Source organism: Lynx rufus, unplaced genomic scaffold, assembly GCF_022079265.1.
Source record: "Lynx rufus isolate CCGP_SWC_20201006 ecotype Redwood Valley unplaced genomic scaffold, mLynRuf1.p SCAF_15, whole genome shotgun sequence".
In the NCBI taxonomy this organism is placed as follows: Eukaryota; Metazoa; Chordata; class Mammalia; order Carnivora; family Felidae; genus Lynx; species Lynx rufus.
This window is the reverse complement of record NW_025814829.1, coordinates 37997493-38021881: the sequence shown is the minus strand read 5'-3', so window position 1 is coordinate 38021881 and position 24389 is coordinate 37997493. Positions and strand designations below refer to the sequence as shown.

The 24389-nt window shown below is 36.8% G+C and overlaps 1 protein-coding gene across 1 annotated transcript in view; it reads right to left on the bottom strand.

The window, feature by feature from the left end:
• RGSL1 (regulator of G protein signaling like 1) overlaps window positions 1–24389 on the bottom strand; it is a 123682-nt gene that overhangs the window by 30169 nt on the left and 69124 nt on the right. The window contains exon 11 of the mRNA XM_047077298.1: window positions 573–678. Coding sequence (XP_046933254.1) covers window positions 573–678 — 106 coding nt within the window. The remainder of the gene's footprint in view (window positions 1–572; window positions 679–24389) is intronic.

Here is a 24389-nt window from a genome sequence, read left to right as displayed (position 1 = left end):
TTATTGTGACACTATTTATAGCAGTGAAAAATGAAAAATAATGTAATGTCCATTAAAAAGTTCATTAAAATGTCCATAAAAAAACATGCTACATCTGTATTATGAAAGGGGATATAACTCTACAAACTATCATGATGTCCATGATAGTTTTTTTAAGTTAGAAAATGTTATCTTATGATATATATTGCATGGTCTCAATTATAGAAAATAAATAATTGGTTTAAAATACAAAATGTGGGGGTGTCTATGTGGCTCAGTCGGTTAAGTGCCCGACTTTTGGTTTGGGCTCAGGTTATGATCCCCGCATCATGAGATCAAGTACCACATCAGGCTCAGTGCTGACAGAGTGGAGCCTGCTTGAAACTCTCTCTGTCTCTCTCTCTCTGCCCCCTCCTGCTCTCTCTCTTTCTCAAAACAAATAAATAAATATTGTGTGTATGTTTATGATACATGGAAAAAATTAAAAAAAAAAACTCATATACTGAAGGATAAGTTCAGCATTAGATATGTTGAGATTAAAGAAGACGGCTTGTGTCTGGAGAATATTGCTGTAGCCAAATCCTATGTCTTACCTAGGTCTTAATGAGGGCTTCCTCACACCAGTCCTTTTGTAAAATGATGTTTTCCTAGGTGAGGGTGAGACCACTCTTGGTTCTCTGATAATTTCCACTGTGAAATCTAATGAAAAATCACAAAGTTAGGGAATACCATATTATAAGAACATTTCAGAGAATAAGAAGGGACAAATTAAAAAGGATATTTATCAGACATTGAGTGCATGTGGAAAAATCATAGTCCCCACAACTGTCAACACCTCAGGCAATTACTGCTGAAAAGAAATTTAGGGATGATTTTATCTCTGACTTCAGTTCCAACTGTGTTATCTAAGTCTGCTGGCCATTAGGCCGAGAACCCACCTTCATCAGAAGACTGCTGAGACCAAGTTTATTTTATTTCTTATTTCAACACCAAATGTCATCCATCCTTCCCCCAGTCAGCCATTTTGACTAAACCATAGTCCACATGACATTCAGTCTTCCCTGACACCTCTGTTATCCCATCCTATGCCCTTTCACCTCTGGAACTCCTGCTGTGTAATCAGCAAACTCTCACAGAGTCTTGACCTCTTTGTTAAGAATTTCCTCTATCTTCTTCTTACTTTAACTGAAATCGTTCCCTTTCTTGAAAACACTGTGCCCACTGCAAGCTTCTTAAAAGGTACTCTATCACACCATACACAATTTAGAGTGGGTATCTGGTTCCCTATTGCCATCTAAAAACCATTATTTAAAAAAACATATTAAAACACTACTATCGAAGAACAACAGATTCCAAGGATCTCAGTGTTTTAGGAGAGCCCTTTGAGGTGAGTATTTTAGAAGAAAAGATAGACTCTCAACTCATTAAGGGCAAGGATGGTATATTACTTATGTGAGAACATGTCCTAGTTATATAGTCAATGCTTTAAAATGTTTATTAAATAGAGTATACTCTCACAGATAATTTTTGTGCGGTTTAGTAATACTTTCAGTGACAGCATACAAAAAAAATTGAAAGCAATAGAGGTATATACTAGTTCTAAATAAATGCAATTGAATAGGTGAAAAAAATAAAATCAAGACTATGGAAGACTAGATACAAAAAAAATATTCACACAAAAGAAATCAAAAAACTTCCAATACAAACACTTATAAATGCTGGATAAAAAAAATAACCCTTTTAAAACTCATATGTAAGCTTGTAAAAAATTAAGACAAAAAAATAAAAACATAGAAATAAGAAACAAAGAGGATGTTAGAAACCAGAAAGGTAAGTTCACACCCTAGAGGCATTCATAATGTTAAACCACAATAGGTCAGAAGACAAAAACCACTGGCCTTTAGCACATGGACAAAAAAAAAAACTTGGCATTACTTTTATTCTCAAGACACTTATCAATTAAGACAGTTGCTACTGAAAAATTTAACAAAGTTTTTGGCAGACTCTCAAGGCAGAAGAAGGCAAAATTGAAAACAGCAAAGGAGAAAAGGCTCTGACAAGTACCCCAGTCTTTTAATTGGGATCCCAAGAAGTAAGGGAAACCAGAAATAGCTCATCCATCAGAAAGAATAAAAACTGACTTTGCACCAACTCAATCCCTAAATGGATTAAGGTTATTTGGATGCTACTTGTGTGGGGGGCCGGCCCCGGTGCCAGGCTGCGACCGGGTCGAGCAACGTTCCCTGTTGACTTAGCCAACCCGGTGGTTCCCCCTCCCATTCCCCCACTTTCAAGGGCATACGAAAGCCTTGTCAAGGCTGAGAAAGTTAATTCCTGAAGCCTGTGGTCTGCAGGTGTTGGCAGTAATGCTACCTCCCTTTTTCTACCCCGAGTCAGATAGAAACAAACATGGGAATTGTGTTTTGCTAGCAATCTTATCAACAAGGTCTTGTTGTGACCCATCTAGAAAATGCACAAGAAACACAGAACTAAATGTTTTGGTTGGCAGCGATTATGTGAAACCTGTTTATTCTTAGAATGGCCTGACCCATAAGATTCTGGATATAAAAGAGTGTGTACAGCAACAATAAAGCCGTCACTTGGGCCATCAGCCCAGGGGACCCTCCTGTTCCCAAACTTTCTTCTCTCTCTTTTTTCTTGCATTCCCCTACCCTCAGGACCCTGACCTCGGTGTTTGTCGCGCCGGTCGCGACATACTTGTATGTCAGATATGTAATAAAATCCTCTCTGGAGAAACATAACATTACCCAGAACCTCAAATTATCTCTACAAATTTCTTACCAACAATGTTCACAAATAAAGCAGAAATAACAATGTATTTTAAAAGACCTGACCAGGGGCGCCTGGGTGGCGCAGTCGGTTAAGTGTCCGACTTCAGCCAGGTCACGATCTCGCGGTCTGTGAGTTCGAGCCCCGCGTCAGGCTCTGGGCTGATGGCTCAGAGCCTGGAGCCTGTTTCTGATTCTGTGTCTCCCTCTCTCTCTGCCCCTCGCCCGTTCATGCTCTGTCTCTCTCTGTGCCAAAAATAAATAAACGTTGAAAAGAAAAATTTTTTTTTAAAATAAAAAAATTTAAAAAAAATAAAAAAATAAAAAAAAAATAAAAGACCTGACCAAAAACCAAGGGAAAAAAATTGATAGTTGAAATAGATATATGAAATCCAAATATGGACTTTAAAGTTATTATTATTAATATAGCTCAAGGAATTAAAAGGAGGAAAATATCAACATAGACTGAATATCAGACAAAAAATATTCTAAAAATAAAAAATTTAATGACTGAAATTAAGAAAGTTATGAATTAATAAATTGGTTTAATTACAAATTCTGCATAACAAAGTGAGAATTACTGAACTAGGATTTAAATCAAATATGCAGACTGAAACATATGGAGAAAAATATGGAAAATAAAGAAAAAATCACATAAGACAAGCACATGGCTATAATGTCAAAAATATATGTAGTAAGGTTATCAAAAGGAGGGAAGAAATAAAACGGAGCAGGACAAATATTTGAAGAGATAATTGAAAATTTTCTGAAACTGACAACTGACATCAAGTCAGAAATTCAAGAAGTCCTGAAATCACAAGTAGCATAAATACTTAGGTACATAATAGTAAAATTGCATGAAAGAAAAGAAGAAAAGAAAATATGGGGGGGGTAGTGGAATGAATAAAATAAATATTTCTTTTTACTAAACAATGTCAGTAAAGGCTTCAGGCTGACTCCTCAAAATGAACTAAGGATTCCAAGAGATAATAAGATAATATCTTCGAAGTGCTAAAATAAAATGATTCCACCAAGAATTCTATATGCAGAGAATATAATCTTAACAAATAAAACCAAAATAAAAATACTTTAAAAATTCACACTAAAGGAAATGCAAAAGGTGTTTTTGGAGGCAGCTTAGAGGAGTGGGAAATGATGAAAAAGAAAGAAAAAGTGGATATGTGAGTAAGCCTAAATGAATATTGACTTATAACACAGTAATATATATGCAGTAAAAGCAGTAACTTAAATTGGATTTTAATATGTCAAGGATGCATTTTGAAATCTATATGGTAACCACTAAAAAAAAGAAAACATACAAAAACAACACATTAGCAGAAAGAATATATAGAATTATTAATCTAAAAAAACTTGTAATCTTAAAGAAAGCCAAAGGAGAGAAAAGGGAACATAGAACAGAAGGGACAAATATAATATAGTAAGGTAGCATTTAAAACCTAATACATGAGAAGTTACAGTTAATGTAATCAGACTAATACTCTAATTACAATTTTTTTAATGTTTATTTATTCTTGAGAGAGAGGGGGACAGAGTGTGAGTGGGGGAGGGGCAGAGAGAGAGGGAGACACAGTATCCAAAACAGGCTCCAGGCTCTGAGCTGTCTGTAGAAAGCCCGATGGGGGGCTTGAACTCATGAACCATGAGATCATGACCTGAACCAAAGTTGGATGCTGAACCAACTGACTGAGCCACCCAGGTGCCCCTAAATACTTTAATTAAAAGACAATTCTCAAATTGGATTCAACAAAAATGAAAACACCAAAAAAGAAAAAAAAAAAGAGAGATTCTGCTTTAAAGAGTCTCACCTTAAATATAAAAGAAGGAGATATTAAAAAATAAAAGAGTGGAAAAGGATATAACAAGCAAACACTAACCAGAAAGAAAAGTAATGACTATAATAATATTAGAAAAATAATAAAGTAAGAAGTGTTATTAGGGATAATGATTTGCTCTACCAGAAAGCTATAATTCCAAATTTGCTTGTATCTAGAGCTGTAGCCTCTAAAAATATAAAGAAAAAACTGCAAGTCTTAGAAGAAAGAAAGAAAGAAAGAAAGAAAGAAAGAAAGAAAGAAAGAAAGAATACACAGAGTGGGGGATTTAAAATTCTCTTTTGGTAATGGATACAAATGTAAACTAAAACTATCATTAAGGATATAGAATATCTGAACATAGTGAAATACACCTAGTTGCATATACAAAATATTGCATCCAACATTACATGCTTTACAGATAATTAATTGTAAATAAGAGAGTATCACAAGCAACTTAATAACATATATGAAATTTCAAATGAAATCAATAAGTGTGTAGAAAATACAACATATTAAACTGATATAAGAAGAAATAGAAAGTCTGTAAAGTCCTATATATTTTAAAGAAATTAAGTTTTAATTAAACCTCTCTCAGATTAAGACAAACGTGCTTGCCAACACTATTTCTATCTGAAAGCGTAATGGAGAATCTAGTAAGACCAATGAGGTAATGAAAATAAATCAAAGGCATAAATATTTGAGAACACTAATAAAACTCTTTGTTGGTAGAGGGCACAACTGTGTGTGTATAAAAATCAAACAAATTTGCAGACAAATTTTTAGAATGAATAATTTAGGGAAGTGGGGAGCACAAGACAAACATGTAAAAATCAACTATATTTCTATATGCCAGACACAAATTAAAAATGAAACTTTAGAAATTATAATATTTATAAGTGTATTAGAAAACATCAAAGACCTAGAAACAAATATACTGGAAGCTATAAAATAATATTACATGGAAAAACTATAAAAAATTATTGAAAGAAACTTCAAAAAACTTAAATGGAGGGATAAACCACATTTATGGGTTAAAAAGTACAATGGTGGTGGGGGGCGCCTGGGTGTCTCATTCGGTTAAGCATCTGACTCTTGATTTTGGCTCAGGTCATGATCTCACGGGTTCAAGCCCTGCATCAGGCTCTGCACTGGCAGTGTGGAGCTTGCTTGGGATTCACTCTTTCTCCCTCTCTCTCTGCTCCTCCCCTGCTCTCTCTCTCTCTCCCTCTCTCTCTCTCTTTTTTAAAAAAGTATAATAGGGAATGATATCACAGAAAATAATAAGTAGGGAGCTTCAGGTATCCATTTTCCATAAAAGCAACTAAAGAGGTGGCAAAAATGGTCAAAATCATGGTTTTACAGGACTCTTGAATCTGACCAAGAACTTAACAATAAGTGAAGGCTTAGGGAATAAAGAAGTAGCTGCATCTGGTAAGAAAATGCTGTGGCATTTTAAGTTGTCCACCTACCATTCCTCCATTCCACACCAGTGGTGGCCATATGTCAGCAGTTTACATTCCTAATGAAGGTTGCTATTGCCAAAGGTAGCAATAGGATCTAATTTTCAAAGAATGTGTTTGTCTCTTGTGAACTGAGGTTGTCTGTTGGCTCCCTGAAGTATTTGCACAAGGACTAGCCTCTGTTTTGCCCTATTTGGAGTGTTTTTAGGGTTGAGATGCATCCCATGTGACATTTGCTGGAAGCATTTAAAGGCAAAAATACTGGGTACATTAGCCTGGGCCAACAGTTGGGACACCAGACAGACACAAAGTTGTAAAAGTAAATACATGGGGTAATAAGGATTTTTAAAGATCCCACATATACTGAGGAATTAAAAAACCTATCCATATGCTCAGAACTGGATGTATGCTCAGAAGTTATGAGAAGATCCACAACTTTCATGTCTGGCTGGACTTCAAGGTCCAAGCAAATGGGAAATGAATGCTAGGGCAGAGTTGTATATGGCCTGGCTGAGCACTGAAAGAGTATTCCAACACATAGCCAATCTGCAAAGACCAGTAGAGTAATTTTTCTTCTAATTTCTTTTATTTTCTTTTTCTTTTCCTTTTTCTTTTCTTTTCTTTTCTTTTCTTTTCCTTTCCTTTTTTCTTTTCTTTTTTCTTTTCCTTTCCTTTCCTTTCCTTTCTCTTTGTCTCTTTCTCTTTCCTTTTCCTTCCTTCCTGCCTTCCTTCCTTCCTTCTTCCTTCCTTCCTTCCTTCTTTCCTTTCTGACATTTAAGGAATCTATCAAAACACTGTTGCCCATAAGCTAACAGAACACAGACTTCAGTGGTCACACATAACAAAGAATACAGATTTTACAAAAATTGTTGAGAAAAGTCACACACACACACACACACACACACACACACACACACCCTACAAAAGCAGCAACAGCAAACTTGAAGGAGAGGGGGAAATATGATTTTGTCACATTATAATGTTCAAAATGTCCAGTCTTCAACAACAACAAAAAAACTATGAGTCATGCAAAAAAAACATATATGGCCTATTCACAGGAAAAAAGAACAACAGAAACTGTCCATGAGAAATCTGGTCATTGTACTTATTAGACAAAACTTTAAATCAGCTGTCTTAAATATGCTCAAAGAGATAAAGAAGCATGGACAAAGAACTAAAGGAAGTCAAGAGAATGGCATCTCACCAAATATAGTATAATAAAAAGATAGAAATGGCAAAAAGAAACCAAATAGCAATTCTGGAGCTGAAAAGTACAATAATTTTGAGTTAAATGAAATTGAAAACATCACATACCAAAACATATGGGATGAAGCAAAAACATTGTTCAAAAAGAAATTTATACTTGTAAATGCAGATATTAAAAAGATACCAAATCAGTAACTGAAACTTACTCCTTTAGGAACTAGATAAAGAATAGCAAGATAAACCCAAAATTAGCAGAAAAACAGAATTATAAAGATTAGAGTGGAAGCAAACAAAACAGGGAATAGAAAACCAATATAGAAAATCAACAAAACGGGGGCATCTGGGTGGCTCAGTCCATTGAGCATCTGACTCTTGATTTTGGCTCAGGTCCTGATCCCAGGTTTATGGGATTGAGCCCTACCTTGGGCTCCATTCTGAGCATGCACCCTGCTTAAGACTCTCCCTCTGCCCATCTCCCCTGCTTGCATTCTCTCTCGCACGCGCTCTCTCTAAAAAAAAGAAAAACAAAAGAAAGAAAAGTAAAAAAAATCAACAAGACAGTTTTTTTCTTTGAAAAGATCAAAAGCTGCTGTTTAGTTAGATTGACCAAGAAATAAGAGAAGACTGAAATTACTAAAATCAGAAATGAAAGTAGAGACATTACTACCAACCACAGAAATAAAAAGAAAACATTATAAGCAATTGTATGCTGATAAATTAGATAATCTAGATAAATGGAAAAATTCTAAGAAATATACAATAATCAAACAGACTCAAGAAGAAATAAAAATTTTGAATATACTATAACAAGAGACTGAATCAGTGATGACAAACCTCCCAACAAAGAAAAACCAAGGACCACATGGCTTCACTGGTTAATTCTATATCATATCATTTAAAGAGTTAATGCCAGTTCTTCTCAAACTCTTCCCAAAAATAGAAGTGGAAAAGACATTTTAATTCATTCTAAGAGGCCAAAATTATTCTGTTACCAAACCAGATAAAGACATCATACAAAAAGAAAACTATAGACCAATATCCCTTATGTATATAGATGAAAATATCCTCAAGAAAATATTAGCAACCCCAAACCTAGTAGAATATTAAGATGATACACCATAACCAAGTGGGATATATACCAGGAATGAGAGGATGGTTCAACATATGAAAATCAATCAATGTAATACATCACATTACTAGAATAAAGGAAAAATTATCACCTCAAATGATGCAGAAAAAGCACTTGACAAAATTCAGAAACAGCCAGCAAACTAGAAGAGAACTTCTTCAACATGATAAAGGGCAAATCCACAGATAACATTAAACTCAATGGTAAGATTGAAAGCTTTCTCCCTAATATCAGAAACAAGAAAGGATGCCTTCTTTCACCACTTCTATTCAACATTGTACTGAGATTCCTAGCCAGAGAACTTAGGCAAGAAAAAGAAACGAATGGCACCCAAATTGGAAAGGAAGGAGCAAATCTATTTCTATTCATAGATGATATGATCTTATATAGGTAAAATCCTACAGAGTCTAAAAAACAAACCAACGAAAAAACAAACAACTATTAGAGCTAATAAATGAATTCAGAAAAGTTGCAGGATATAAATTACACACATAATAATCAGTTGTATTTCTATACCCTAGCAATGAACATTCTGAAGTGAAATGAAAACAGTTCCATTTACAATAGCATCGAAAAGAATAAAATACTTAGAAATAAATTTAACCAAGGAGATGTAAGACTTATAAATTGAAAGCTACAAAAGATTACTGAAAGAAGTTAAAAACACCTAAATAAATGAAACTATGTCCTATGCTTATGGATTAGAAGACTTAATATGGCAATACTACCCAAAGTGATCTACAGATTCAGTGCAATCCACATCAAAATCTCAATGATTGTTTTAAATCAAAAAGCTGGTCAAAAAACTCCCAGAATTGTAAGGGACCCCAAATAGCCAAAACTATCTTGAAAAAATAAAACAAAATTGGAAGACTCAGACTTCTTGATTTCAAACCTCAGTACAAAGCTATCCTAACCAAAACAGTGTGGTACTAGAATAAGGACAGACATATAAATCAACAAAATAGAATTTTGAGCCCCCAAATAAACCCACACATCTATGGTTAATTTATTTTTGACAAGGATTCCAAGACCACTCAACAAAGAAAGAAGAGTTTCTTCAACAAATAGTGCTGGAATAATTGGCTACCCATGTGCAAAAGAATGAATTTGAACCCTCCTCAAGCCATACACAAAAATTAACTCAACATAGATAACAAATATAAATGTAAGAGTAGAACTATGAAAGTCTTGTAAAAAAAACATAGGTGTAAGTCTTCAAGATGATGAATTTGACAACAGATTTTTAAACATGACATTGAAAGCATAAGCAAAGAAGATGAGGAGGAGGAGGAAGAGAAGAGAGAAAGAAAGAAAGAAAGAAAGAAAGAAAGAAAGAAAGAAAGAAAAGATAATTTCATTAAATTTCAAAACTGTGCACCAAAGGCCAAGATCAGAATAGTAAATATAACCTACAAAATGGGAGAAAATATTTGCAAATCATATGTCTGTCATCAGTTCTAGTATCTAGAATATTTAAAGAACTCTTACATGTCAGGAACAAAAAGAGAAACAGACTAATAAAAAAATTGAGCAAAGGCCTTAAACAGACATTTCTCCAAAGAAGATTGGCCAACAAACACATGCAAGGTATTCAACATTATTAGTTATTAGGAAAATGCAAACCAAAACCACAGTAAGATACCACTTCACATCCATTAGGATGGCTATAATTTAAAGAAAATGAAAGGAACAAGTGTTGGTGAGGACATGGAGAAACTGGAATCCTCATCCATCGCTGATGGTAATGTAAAATGATGCACCTCCTGTGGAAAATGGTTTGGTGGTTTTCCCAAAAATTTAAATGTAGAATTAGAATATGATCCAGTAGTTCTACTCCTAGATACATAACCAGGATAATTGAAAACAGGTATTCAAACAAAAACTTGCACACAAACATTCACAGCAGCAATATTTATAGTCACCAAAAAGTACAAAGAATCCAAATATTCATCAACAGATGAATTCATAAACAAAAGGTGGTATATCCATACCATAGAATAGTATCCAGCCATAAAAAGCATTGAAGAACTAATATATGGTAAAATATGTGTGAATCTTGAAAACATTATGCTAAGATGCCAGAAGTTAGCAGTTACATATTATATTATTCCATATGCGAAATATGCACAGTAGGTAAATCCATGAGGACAGAGAGTAAATTAACATTTGCTAGGGGCTGGCAGGAGGAAAGAATCCTAGAGCCATTTTTTGCTGGAAAAGTATAAGGTGATGCTAATACTTTAATATAGAAATACAAGGGGCTAAGAAAAACCATGTCAATCTTAAAGAAGTAAAAGAAATTGGAGGATGTAATCTACCATTTATTACTACTTGTTACAAATTTATAATAATTAAGATAGTGTTGTACCTGTGCAAGAATAGACAAATAGAAAAATGCAACCAAAAGTCCAGAAACAATCCTATGCAGATATGGACACTTGATTTATGACAGAAGTGGCACTACAAAGCAATGGAAAAGGATAATCTTTTCAATAAATGGTGCAAGTTAATTGGACATTCATATCTAAAACAAATAAAGCTTGATCCTTAAATCTCATATCAAACATAAAAATCAATACCAGTTGGACTGTAGATCTTAACATTAAAGGCAAAGCAAAGAAGCTCAGAAAAAAACAAACATGAATATCTCTATGACCTTGGAGTAAAAAAATCAATGAAATCAATTTTAATAGGATTATAATTAAGAGCTTCCGTTTGTTAGAGACACCATTGAGAGAGAGAATATGATCCTTGTAACACATGTGACTGCTAGGTGACTCATATATAGAATATACAAATAACTCATACTAATCAACTTAAAAAAAAGACAGAAACCAAATAGAAAAGTAGGCAAGAGACTTGAATAGAGATATTGTCACACACACACACACACACACACACACACACATACACACACACACCATATCCAATTGAATTTTATTTATTTATTTTTCTTGGCGAGAAATATATTACCAGATACGCAGAACCAACAGATTAAGTTTATAAAGTTAATTCCTAAAACAAAGAAGAATATCATAATCTCTAGGAGTATAGTAGAAGCCTAACAAAAGCATTATTATTATTATTATTATTATTATTATTATTATTATTATTATTTTGCCAAACATTAAATCAATTTGAATCTCTAAGAAATCTTTAAAAATATTACCTGAGTTTTGAAATGTTTGCTGAATCATCTCCCTTGAAATATATCACTGAGTACATTCCTGTAAATCCCCTCCCTATGCCTATTCCTTGAACAGCACCTACAAACTCTTCATTTTTTTTTAAATATAATTTATTGTCAAATTGGTTTCCATACAACTCCCAGTGCCCATCCCAACAAGTGCCCTCCTTCATGACCATCACCCCCATCACCCACTTTCCCCTCTCCCCCAGCCCCCATCAACCCTTTATTTGTTCTCAGTCCTTAAGAGTCTCTTATGGTTTGCCTCCCTCCCTCTCTGTAACATTTTTCCCCTTCCTCTCCCCCATGGTCTTCTGTTAAGTTTCTCAAGATCCACATATAAGTGAAAACATATGGATGGTATCTGTCTTTCTCTGCCTGAGTTCCAACTAATCTTTGACAAAGCAGGAAAGAGTATCTAATGGAAAAAAGACAGCCTCTTTAACAAATAGTGCTGGGAGAACTGGACAGCAACATGCAGAAGAATGAAACTAGACCACTTTCTTACACCATTCACAAAAGTAAACTCAAAATGGATAAGGGACCTGAATGTGAGATAGGAAACCATCAAAACCCTAGAGAAGGAAGCAAGCAACAACCTCTTGGATCTCAGCCGCAGCAATTTCTTACTCGACACATCTCCAAACGCAAGGAAATTAAAAGCAAAAATGAACGATTGGGACCTCATCAAGATAAAAACCTTCTGCACTGCAAGGGAAACAACCAACAAAACTAAAAGGCAACCAACGGAATGGGAAAAGATATTTGCAAATGACATATCAGACAAAGGGCTAGTATCCAAAATCTATGAAGAACTCACCAAACTCCACACCTGAAAAACAAATAATCCAGTGAAGAAATGGGCAGAAAACATGAATAGACACTTCTCTAAAGAAGACATCCAGATGGCCAACAGGCACATGAAGAGATGCTCACTGTCACTCTTCATCAGGGAAATAGAAATCAAAACCACACTCAGGTATCACCTCACGCCAGTCAGAGTGGCTAAAATGAACAAATCAGGAGACTATAGATACTGGGGAGGATGTGGAGAAACGGGAACCCTCTTGCACTGTTGGTGGGAATGCAAACTTGTGCACTCTGGAAAACAGTGTGGAGGTTCCTCAAAAAATTAAAAATAGAACTACACTATGACCCAGCAATAGCACTGCTAGGAATCTACCCAAGGGATACAGGAGTACTGATGCATAGGGGCACTTGTACCCCAATGTTTATAGCAGCACTTTCAACAATAGCCAAATTATGGAATGAGCCTAAATGTCCATCAACTGACGAATGGATAAAGAAGATGTGGTTTATATATACAATGGAATACTACTTGGCAATGAGAAAGAATGATATCTGGTCATTTCCAACTGAATTTTAAATAAAAAGTCACTCAAAATTATTACTAAATAGGGAAATAAATGTTAAAACAAATGTTAAAACAATAAATGGGATATTACTACACACAAGAATAGCTAAGAATAAAAATTTAGCACATCAGATATTGGTGAAATTGTAGAACAACTAGAATTCTTATACCCTGTTGATAGGAGCATAAATTTGTACAAACACTTTGCAAAAGTATTGGGAATTATTTACCAAAGTTGAATATATGCATATCTTATGACCCAGAAAATCTAGGTACACATTCAACAGAAATATGTTCATATGTACATCAAATAAGATTCACAAAGATGTTCATGTTAGCACCAAAAAAACTGAAACAATTCTCAAATATTCATCACTTTTGAATTAAATAAAAATAGTGTATTTATATATTAGAATAGTCTACAGCATGCATTCTTGATGGAAGATATTGTTCCTAACAGGGTGCAAATTAGTTTTTGAGGGTCAGAAAAATCTTACTTTTTTTATATATGACTGATACATAGTATACCTATGGCATCAAAATTCATGTCTAAAAAGTTCCTTGAAGGGGGGGATAATAATGAAAAAAATATGGTGATGGTTACACAACTGCTTTGCATTACTGAAAGTAGTTAACAACTGCTGCACTCAACACGATTGAACTCACAAATATAATGTTGAGGTAAAAAAGCCAGCCACTGGAGTATATACGTATGATTCAGTTTATATAAATATCAAAAAAGTATGTAAATATAAAGCACCAGATAAAACTAAATTGCCATTTCCTTGGGAAAGAGGAAAGGATTAAAAATTGGGAGGTAACATAGAGGTGACCTTTGTTCAAAAGGGTAGTTGATGATCATTCTTCCTTTTCCTATTCTTCACAATTATTAGTAATTATTTTAAAAAAGAGACAAATAGGGGCTAAGGAGAGAGAAAAAACAGAGGCTAGGTGATTTGAAGTAGAAACTTTCTAATACCATATGGGGGGGGGGGGGACATGAGACCTTGGCTTTTCATTTCCTTCCATCAGGGAGAACAGAGTTGAGATATTGGGGGGGGGGCATGCTAATTAAATCAGGTCACAAGATCGTGTTAAATATAAGAATATTAAGGTATGCACAGAATAAAGGTATATAAACTATGTACACAGGAGTAGAGGCTGGAGAAACACACTCAGAGTAGACATAGAAATTCCCCCTGTGACTACTGAGTTAACCAATCACATTAATATATCCTAAGCTGCTGGGCTAAGAATACTGCAGTAGATGCTGTAGTGTGCAGCTCAGAGCCCTTCCACCCCGTCTGAGTTGAAGCTCTCATTCTCCTAACCTGTGAATTTTGCCTGCTGATGGTGCACAGTTGAGGCCCTCAGCTGAAAGAGGAGCTGCTCCACCTAGGGTAGAGAGCCTTTCATGGGAGCAGTGAACCTAGCCAACATGTCTTGACAGAAGCTAGGAGACAATGTATGGGAATAATACTGAGGGTGCTGGCTCACAGGTGACAAAATATAAAGTTGGTTAAGGGAGAGTTGATTAAGATGAGAGCATTATCCTAGGATATAGGATTTAAGAGGCTGGTAGGGATCCTGGGAGGCAAGGCAACATTACTTGGCTCACTCTTAGAAGTTTGGGGAAAGCAATGGCTCACACCAAGTAAAAATTTTTTTTAATGTTTATTTATTTTAAGAAAGAGAGCATGAGTGTGAGAGTGGAAGAGGGGCAGAGAGGGAGGGAGAGAAAGAATCCCAAACATGGTGTTTGATTTCCTAAAAGATCATGACCTGAGCTGAAATCAAGACTTAAATGCTTAACCAAGGTGCCCCTTAGTAGAAATTCTAGTGGCCAAAACAAATAAGTGAGGAAGACATCAAATGGCTCTTAGAACCAAGCCTGCTACAGAAGATCAATTACATAAAAAGCCCACCAGCCAACAATGTGCCACAGAGGGCTCAACCCTTTTACTAAAGCCAAAGTAGGGGGGGAAAGCACTGATGAGAACAGCACTAGAATCACCAAGGAGCCTAATGGTGGCTTCCTATGATGAGAAAACATCCATTTTGAGTATCTGCCTAGACATTTTGCAGTATGACAGCTCTGCTCACACCCAGATTCTGGACATTTAGATAAGGACCCAATAGAATTCTCAGCCCAAGTTCCACTTTGTTTTTCCCAGGGAATATTTTAAAATGGTCATTCAGGGCCAACAGACACATGAAAAGATGCTCAACATCACTCGTCATCAGGGAAATACAAATCAAAACTACACTGAGATACCACCTCACACAGGTCAGAGTGGCTATAATTAACAACTCAGGAAACAACAGATGCTGGCGAGGATGTGGAGAAAGGGGAATCCCCTTGCACTGTTGGTGGGAATGCAAACTGGTACAGCTGCTCTGAAAAAACAGGAATTTATCCAAAGGATACAGAAGTGCTGACTCATAGGGGCACATGTACCCCAATGTTTATAGCAGCACTTTCAACAATAGCCAAATTATGAAAAAAGCCCAAATGTCCATCAAATGATGAATGGATAAAGAAGATGTGGTTTATATATACAATGGAATACTAGTTAGCAATGAGAAAGAATGAAATCCTGCCATTTGCAGCAACGTGGATGGAACTGGTGAAATAAGTCAGTCAGAGAAAGATATCATATGTTTTCACTCACACATGGAACTTGAGAAACTTAACAGAAGACCACGGGGGAAAGGAAGGGGGAAAAATAGTTACAAACAGGGAGGAAGGCAGACCATAAGAGACTTTTAAATACAGAGAACAAACTGAAGGTTGATGGGTGGGGGTGGCAGGAGAGAGGGGGAAATGGGTGATGGGCTTTAAGGAGGGCACTTGTTGGGATGAGCACTGGGGTGTTGTATGTAAGCGATGAATCATGGGAATCTACCCCCAAAACCAAGAGCACATTAGCCAACTTGACAATAAATTATATTTTAAAAAATAAAAATAAAAATAAATAAAATGGCCATTCAGAATTGGGTCCATGAAAAATTAGTGACAGCTGCCTCAATCTCCTTATAAGTAATAGGTGTTTGCTACCCTATTCATGTTCTCTCTTCTGCTCACTGTAAACTATGATGAAGGAATGCTTTTCCCCTGGCTCACTGCACCCTGTTTTGAGACTGAAAGTAATACATTTTGTGACTTTACTTCTTTTGTGCGACTGTATTAAAACTGTGCTTCCAATCAAAATGGCCCTAGGGTTTTATCTTCCCCAAAGCAGGAGTTCAGATGCCAACGGAGCTACCTGCCAACCCTGTGGGGTTGTTTCTGCATTGTTTCTCAGTAGGTCATAGTCTGCATATTCTTAATGTACCAACTCTGGGTTTTCCAAAACATCTTTATCCATAGGTCAGAACTATTACCAAATTGAGGTCTCTGATAGCAATGGAAATAAAATACCAAAATCACAGAGGTGAAGTGGAGGCACTTTACTACCAAAAGTAAGAAAGATGCTACTACTATAATAAGCAATAAAGTCAGAGTTGGCAGCTAGGAGGACATGACTCTCAGAAAGCTGTGGATATGGTTAATAGAACATGGTGTTAAATAGATAGGCAACCAAACAATTTACTGCTTAATATATACAACAAAAAGATATCAAGGATAAATGACTGAGAGCAGTTGTACCAAAGAAAGCCACAATTTCTTGCTCAGTTTCTAAACCTGAGTCAATTTTCAGACCTGGAACACACTGACTGAAGAAAGTTCTCCATGAAGGAAAACCCTAGAACATGAATTCTAATGATACTCCTAATCCCTCTCCAATGGGACATTTGGGCAATTACTACAGGAACTGGAAGGGAAATATCCAGTCATTTCAAGAACTATTGATAACAGTGTCCTAGTTAATACTGTTATCTGGATCTCCAGAATGTCATCATGGACCCCACTAGAGAAACCGCTTATAAAGGTTAGGTAATAAATGGAGTCCTAGCCCAGCTCCAATGGGTTCACTGGGCCTACACATACATTCAGTAGTCATTTTTCTAATCACTAAGTGTATACTGGAATGAAATTACTTGGTAGTTGGCAAGATCACCATATTCTTTCCTTGGCCTAAGGAGTAAGAGCTACTATGGTGAGCAAGATAAGTGGAAGTCTCTGAAACTCCTTCCATGCCCCTAGTAAAGATGATACAAACAATATCACATTCTGGGGATAATGGCAGAGACTAGTCCAGCCTTAAAAAACTGAAGAGATGGCTTCATATCCTAAACAATTAAGTTATAAAATCAGAAGAAGATAGGTGTAAGTACCAAAAGGGAGGAAGAGCACAGATTCCAGGTAGGATAAGGGGGACTTCTCCCTGCTCCCAGAAGTACTGCCCTAAACTCTCTGCTGAAGCACCACCTGAGGAGAAGAGTATCCCCATGAAGGACAACTTGGATTGGAGAATTCAGAACACAAGCAGGATAAGGAGGGCATCCACACAAAGGGAGGTCCAACATAGGGAGTCCAACTTGGTTGAGAAGGGTGCCCAGCTGGGGCACAAAGGAGCAGACTAGCATGAGGTGTGGAATCTTGAACAGAATGAGGATGATAATCCCATTAAGTGTGGTCTAGCATAGGGTGTCAGAACCTGAATAGGTTGAGGATGTCCATGTTATGGGGTCACCTGGTGCGGAGTGACAAAGTCCAAATAAGATGAGGAGAGAGTCTACACATGAAATGGGTGCAGCCTGGTATGGAGGGTATCAATGCCCAAGAAAAATAAAGAAGACATCCCCATGGAAGGAGGATAACCAGGTTTGGGGAGTCAGAGCTCCAAGGGCAAGGAGGAGTGGCCACATGTAGCAGCATCCTGGAACAGGTCACCAGAACGGAATGAGGCATTTCCCCATGAAGAAGCATCCTAAACATGGTGTTGGAATTCAAACAAGGTGAGAAGGGTGTCATGCATGGAAAGGACTTGGTATAATATGTTGAAGACAAGGCATTAGTTACATAAAAGGAATTAATCAATAAGTAAATTCATTTAGGAAACTGGGAATTAGTTTTCTCATTGTCAGAGAGGTAAAAGAATGGAAAAGGAGGAGAAATAGAATGAACTCAGTTGTGTTGGATTATATTGGAGATATTGGTGGGATTTAATGGCTTTCGATATATATATAAATATGGAAAATATAGCTATAAATGTCCCTGTGTACACATACACACATACATACAAACATAAATGTTCTTTAGTTCTGTCTGTTGAGAAAACCTGATTGCAGTGATCCCAATAGCAATGAACTAACCTAATCCCTGTATCGTGGCTTCTAAAATACCATTCTCTAAGAGAAGGAACTACACTCTTTGGAGAAATAGCTGATTCTAGGACTAGAGTACAGAGAGTATAAAATGAGCTTGGAACAGAAATTTCATACAAGACAGCAAGAAAATGCGCAGTGATATGTCAAAAAGAGATAGAAGCAGCTTTGAATGGAATGCTACTGACCAAAAAGGAGACAATTTGAAATAAGTATCAAAATAAGTATCTATAATAATAGATTAAAACTCATGAAATAATATCAGTAAACACTGAGTATCTCTATTATCTATTTATCTATTATCTATCATTTATATATCTAAATGAATAAATTAAAAGCATGATAAAGAATGGGATATTTACATAATTTCAAAGTACCACCTTCTCCCTTCCCCCATATAATATTTATTAATTACAAAGGGAAAAATTAATTTATAATGGAAAATCCTGGAAGGCACCATATAACTAACTGATCAAAGGAAACATTACCAGTAATGGAACAATTGCAAAATTGTGTACCACCTACTGCAATGATATTTCTGAATAACCTGAATGTATAATCCAAGTTTAAACATCAGAAAACATCAGACAAATACATTGAAAGACACCTATAAAAATAACTTTGCAATCTTCAAAAGTGTCAAGGATATAAAAGCCAGAAAATTTGAGGCACTGTTCCAAACTGAAGGATAATAAGGAGACATTTGGTGAAACTTCAACACAGCCTGAAAATTAAATGGTAGTAATGTATCCGTGTTAATTTCCTGGCTCTTTCTAAGTTCACAGTCCTGAGGCATAGCCTTACTAAAATACTGAGATCTAGGACTATAGAATGCTTGCCTTCCCCTCACACCTCACCTCCACATTACTAAAGTCCCATTTACAGCATTTCCTTTTACCTGGTATATCATGTCCTGCTATTAGGGAAAAAAAAAATGAGTCATACCAAAAGGAAAAAAACCCTGCAATTTAAAGAGAAGAGCAAACATAAGAACCAAACATGGCAGGGTTTTGGCATTATCAGACAAGGAATTTAAAACAACTATGACAAATAAGATAATGTCTCTAATAGATAAAGTAGACTACATGCAAGAACAGATGGGCAAAGTAAGCAGAGAGTTGGAAAATTCCAAAAAAAGAACCAAAAGAAATGCTAGAGAGCAAAAACATGTGACAGAAATTAAGAATGCCTGATGGGCTCATTAATAGATTAGAAACAGATGAACAAAGATCTCTGTGCTTAATGATATCTAAATAGATACCTTTAAAAATTAAAAGCAAAGAACACAAAGAGACTGAAAGAAAACATACAAGAACTGTGTGAGAACTACACAGAAGATGTAACATACATATAATGTGAATACTAGAATGAGAAAAAAGAGATAAAGACAAAAAGTAGAAGACAAAAATAAGAACAAAGAACAAGGACAACAAATAGAAAACAATAACAAATATAGTAGATATTAAAGTGACTATATCAATAATCACTTTGAATGTCAGTGGTCTAAATGCATCAAGTAAAAGATTGTAACAGTGGTCAAAAATCAAGACCCAACTCTGTGTTATTTACAGGAAACACATTTAAAATATAAAAACAGGGTAGGGAGAAGATGGTGGCATAGGAGGACGCTGAGCTTACCGCGTCCTGCTGATCACTTAGATTCCACCCATACCTGCCTAAATAACCCAGAAAACCTTCAGGAGACTAGCAGAACGAAGTCTCCAGAGCCAAGCGTAGGTCCACGGAAGAGGGTAGGAAGGGCGGAGAGGCGGTGCGCGCGCTATACGGACTGGTGGGAGGGAGCCGGGTCAGAGGGGCAGCCCTCCGGCAAGGCAGAGGCCCTGAGTCTGTCTTGCAAAAGCGGAGGGGCCGGATGGAGTATGTTCAGACAGCGAGTGGGACTTGACATCTGGAAAGTTATAAGTTAACAGCTCTGCTCAGAGAACGGGAGGGCTGGAGGACAATGGGAGGGAGAGTTGTTGAGCCCCTGACAACAGAGCTCAGCTTGGCAGGGAACAAAGGTGCTCACCAGCGCTATCTCCCTCGCCCATCCCCCAGCCAAAATACCAAAGGGAACCAGTTCCTGCCAGGGAACTTGCTTGCACCCCGCAAACACCCAACACTGTGCTTCTGCGGATTCATCCCTCCTGCAGCAGATCTGACTCCCTCCTGGTGCCGCAGGGCCCCTCCTGAAGCGGATCACGGAAGGATAAGCAAGCTGAGCCTGCCCCTCCGCCCCGTGCACCTTGCCCATCCACCCCAGCTAATACTCCAGATCCCCAGCACCACAAGCCTGGCACTGTGCAAGTAGCCCAGACGGGCCATGCCACCCCACAGTGAATCCCGCCCCTAGGAGAGGGGAAGAGAAGGCACACACCAGTCTGACTGTGGCCCCAGCGGTGGGCTGGGGGCAGACATCAGGTCTGACTGCGGCCCTGCCCACCAATGCAAGTTATTCAAGACAGCACAGGGGAAGTGCCCCCCAGTCCCACACCACTCCAGGGACTATCCAAAAGGACAAAACGGTAGAATTCCCTTCAGAAAAACGTCCAGGAAATAACGACAGCTAACGAACTGATCAAAAAGGATTTAAACAATATAACAGAAAGTGAATTTAGAATAATAGTCATAAAATTAATTGCTGGGCTTGAAAACAGTATAGAGGACAGCAGAGAATCTATTGCTACAGAGATCCAGGGACTAGGGAACAGCCAGGAGGACCTAAAAAATGCTATAAATGAACTGCAAAATAAAATGGAGACGACCATGGCTCGGATTGAAGAGGCAGAGGAGAGAATAGGTGAACTAGAAGATAAAATTATGGAAAAAGAGGAAGCTGAGAAAAAGATAAAAAAATCCAGGAGTATGAGGGGAAAATTAGAGAACTAAATGATGCACTAAAGAGAAATAATATATGCATAATTGGTATTCCAGAGGAGGAAGAGAGAGGGAAAGGTGCTGAAGGTGTACTTGAAGAAATCATAGCTGAGAACTTCCCTGATCTGGGGAAGGAAAAAGGCATTGAAATCCCAGAGGCACAGAGAACTCCCTTCAGACATAACTTGAATTGATCTTCTGCACGACATATCATAGTGAAACTGGCAAAATACAAGGATAAAGAGAAAATTCTGAAAGCAGCTAGGGATAAACATGCTCTAACATATAAAGGAAGACCTGTAAGACTCGTGACCGATCTCTCTCCTGAAACTTGGCAGGCCAGAAAGGAATGGAAGGAAATCTTTAATGTGATGAACAGAAAAAAAAATGCAGCCGAGAATCCTCTATCCAGCAAGTTTGTCATTCAGAATAGAAGGAGAGAGAAAGGTCTTCCCAAAGAAACAAAAACTGAAGGAATTCATCACCACTAAACCAGCCCTACAAGAGATCCTAAGGGGGATCCTGTGAGACAAAGTACCAGAGACATCGCTACAAGCATGAAACCTACTGACATTACAATGACTCTAAACCGTATCTTTCTATAATAACACTGAATGTAAATGGACTAAATGCGCCAACCAAAAGACATAGGGTATCAGAATGGATAAAAAAAACCCAAGACCCATCTATTTGCTGTCTACAAGAGACTCATTTTAGACCTGAGGACACCTTCAGACTGAAAGTGAGGGGATGGAGAACTAACTATCAGGCTACTGGAAATCAAAAGAAAGCTGTAGTAGCCATACTTATATCAGACAAACTAGACTTTAAATTAAAGGCTGTAACAAGAGATGAAGAAGGGCATTATATAATAATTACAGGGTCTATCCATCAAGAAGAACTAACAATTATAAATGTCTATGCGCCGAATACGGGAGCCCCCAAATATATAAAAAAATTAATCACAAACATAAGCAACCTTATTGATAAGAATATGGTAATTGCAGGGGACTTTAATACTCCACTTACAACAATGGACAGATCATCTAGACACAGGATCAATAAAGAAACAAGGGCCCTGAATGATACATTGGATCAGATGGACTTGACAGATATATTTAGAACTCTGCATCCCAAAGCAACAGAATATACTTTCTTCTCGAGTGCACATGGAATATTCTCCAAGATAGATCACATGCTATGATAAGTATACAAGTATTCATAAGTATAAAAGAATTGAGATCATACCATGCACATTTGCAGACTGCAATGCTATGAAGCTTGAAATCAACCACAGGAAAAAGTCTGGAAAATCTCCAAAAGCATGGAGGTTAAAGAACACCCTACTAAAGAATGAATGGGTTAACCAGGCAATTAGAGAAGAAATTCAAAAATATATGGAAACAAATGAAAATGAAAAAACAACAATCCAAACGCGTTGGGATACAGTGAAGGCAGTCCTGAGAGGAAAATACATTGCAATCCAGGCCTATCTTAAGAAACAAGAAAAATCCCAAATACAAAATCTAACAGCACACCTAAAGGAAACAGAAGCAGAGCAGCAAAGACACCCCAAACCCAGCAGAAGAAGAGATAATAAATATCAGAGGAGAAATAAACAATATAGAATCCAAAAAACTGTAGAGCAGATCAATGAAACCAAGAGTTGGTTTTTTGAAAAAATAAAAAAAATTGATAACCCTCTAGCCAGGCTTCTCAAAAAGAAAAGAGAGATGACGCAAATAGATAAAATCATGAATGAAAATAGAATTATTACAACCAATCCCTCAGAGATACAAGCAATTATCAGGGAATACTATGAAAAATTATATGCCAACAAACTGGACAACCTGGAAGAAATGGACATATTCCTAAACACCCACACACTCCCAAAACTCAATCAGGAGGAAATAGAAAGCTTGAACAGACCCATAACCAGTGAAGAAATTGAATCGGTTATCAAAAATCTCCCAACAAATAAGAGTCCAGGACCAGATGGCTTCCCAGGAGAGTTCTACCAGACGTTTAAAGCAGAGATAATACCTATCCTACTCAAGCTATTCCAAAAAATAGAAAAGGAAGGAAAACTTCCAGACTCATTCTATGAAGCCAGTATTACTTTGATTCCTAAACCAGACAGAGACCCAGTAAAAAAAGAGACTACAGGCCAATATCCCTGTTGAATATGGATGCAAAAATTCTCAATAAGATACTAGCAAATAAAATTCAACAGCATATAAAAAGAATTATTCACCATGATCAAGTGGGATTCATTCCTGGGATGCAGGGCTGGTTCAACATTTGCAAATCAATCAATGTGATACATGACATTAATAAAAGAAAAGAACCATATGATCCTGTCAATCAATGCAGAAAAAGCATTTGACAAAATACAGCAACAATTCTTAATAAAACCCCTCGAGAAACTCGGGATAGAAGGAACATACTGAAACATCACAAAAGCCATTTATGAAAATCCCACAGCTAGTATCATCCTCGATGGGGAAAAACTGAGAGCTTTTTCCCTGAGATCAGGAACACAACAGGGATGTCCACTCTCACCGCTGTTGTTTAACATAGTGTTGGAAGTTCTAGCATCAGCAATCAGACAACAAAAGGAAATCAAAGGCATCAAAATTGGCAAAGATGAAGTTAAGCTTTCACTTTTTGCAGATGACATATTATACATGGAAAATCCGATAGACTCCACCAAAAGTATGCTAGAACTGATACATGAATTCAGCAAAGTCGCAAGATACAAAATCAATGTACAGAAATCAGGTGCATTCTTATACACTAATAATGAAGCAACAGAAAGACAAATAAAGAAACTGATCCCATTCACAATTGCACCAAGAACCATAAAATACCTAGGAATAAACCTAACCAAAGATGTAAAAGGTCTGTATGCTGAAAACTATAGAAAGCTTATGAAGGAAATTGAAGAAGATATAAAGAAATGGAAAAACATTCCATTCTCATAGATTGGAAGAATAAATATTGTCAAAATGTCAATACTACCCAAAGCTATCTACACATTCAATGCAATCCCAATCAAAATTGCACCAGTATTCTTCTCAAAGCTACAACAAGCAATCCTAAAATTTGTATGGAACCACAAAAGACCCCAAATAGCCAAAGTAAGCTACCCAAAGACCAAAGCAGGAGGCATCACAATCCCAGACTTTAGCCTCTACTACAAAGCTGTAATCATCAAGACAGCATAGTATTGGCACAAAAACAGACACATAGACCAACGGAATAGAATAGAAACCCCA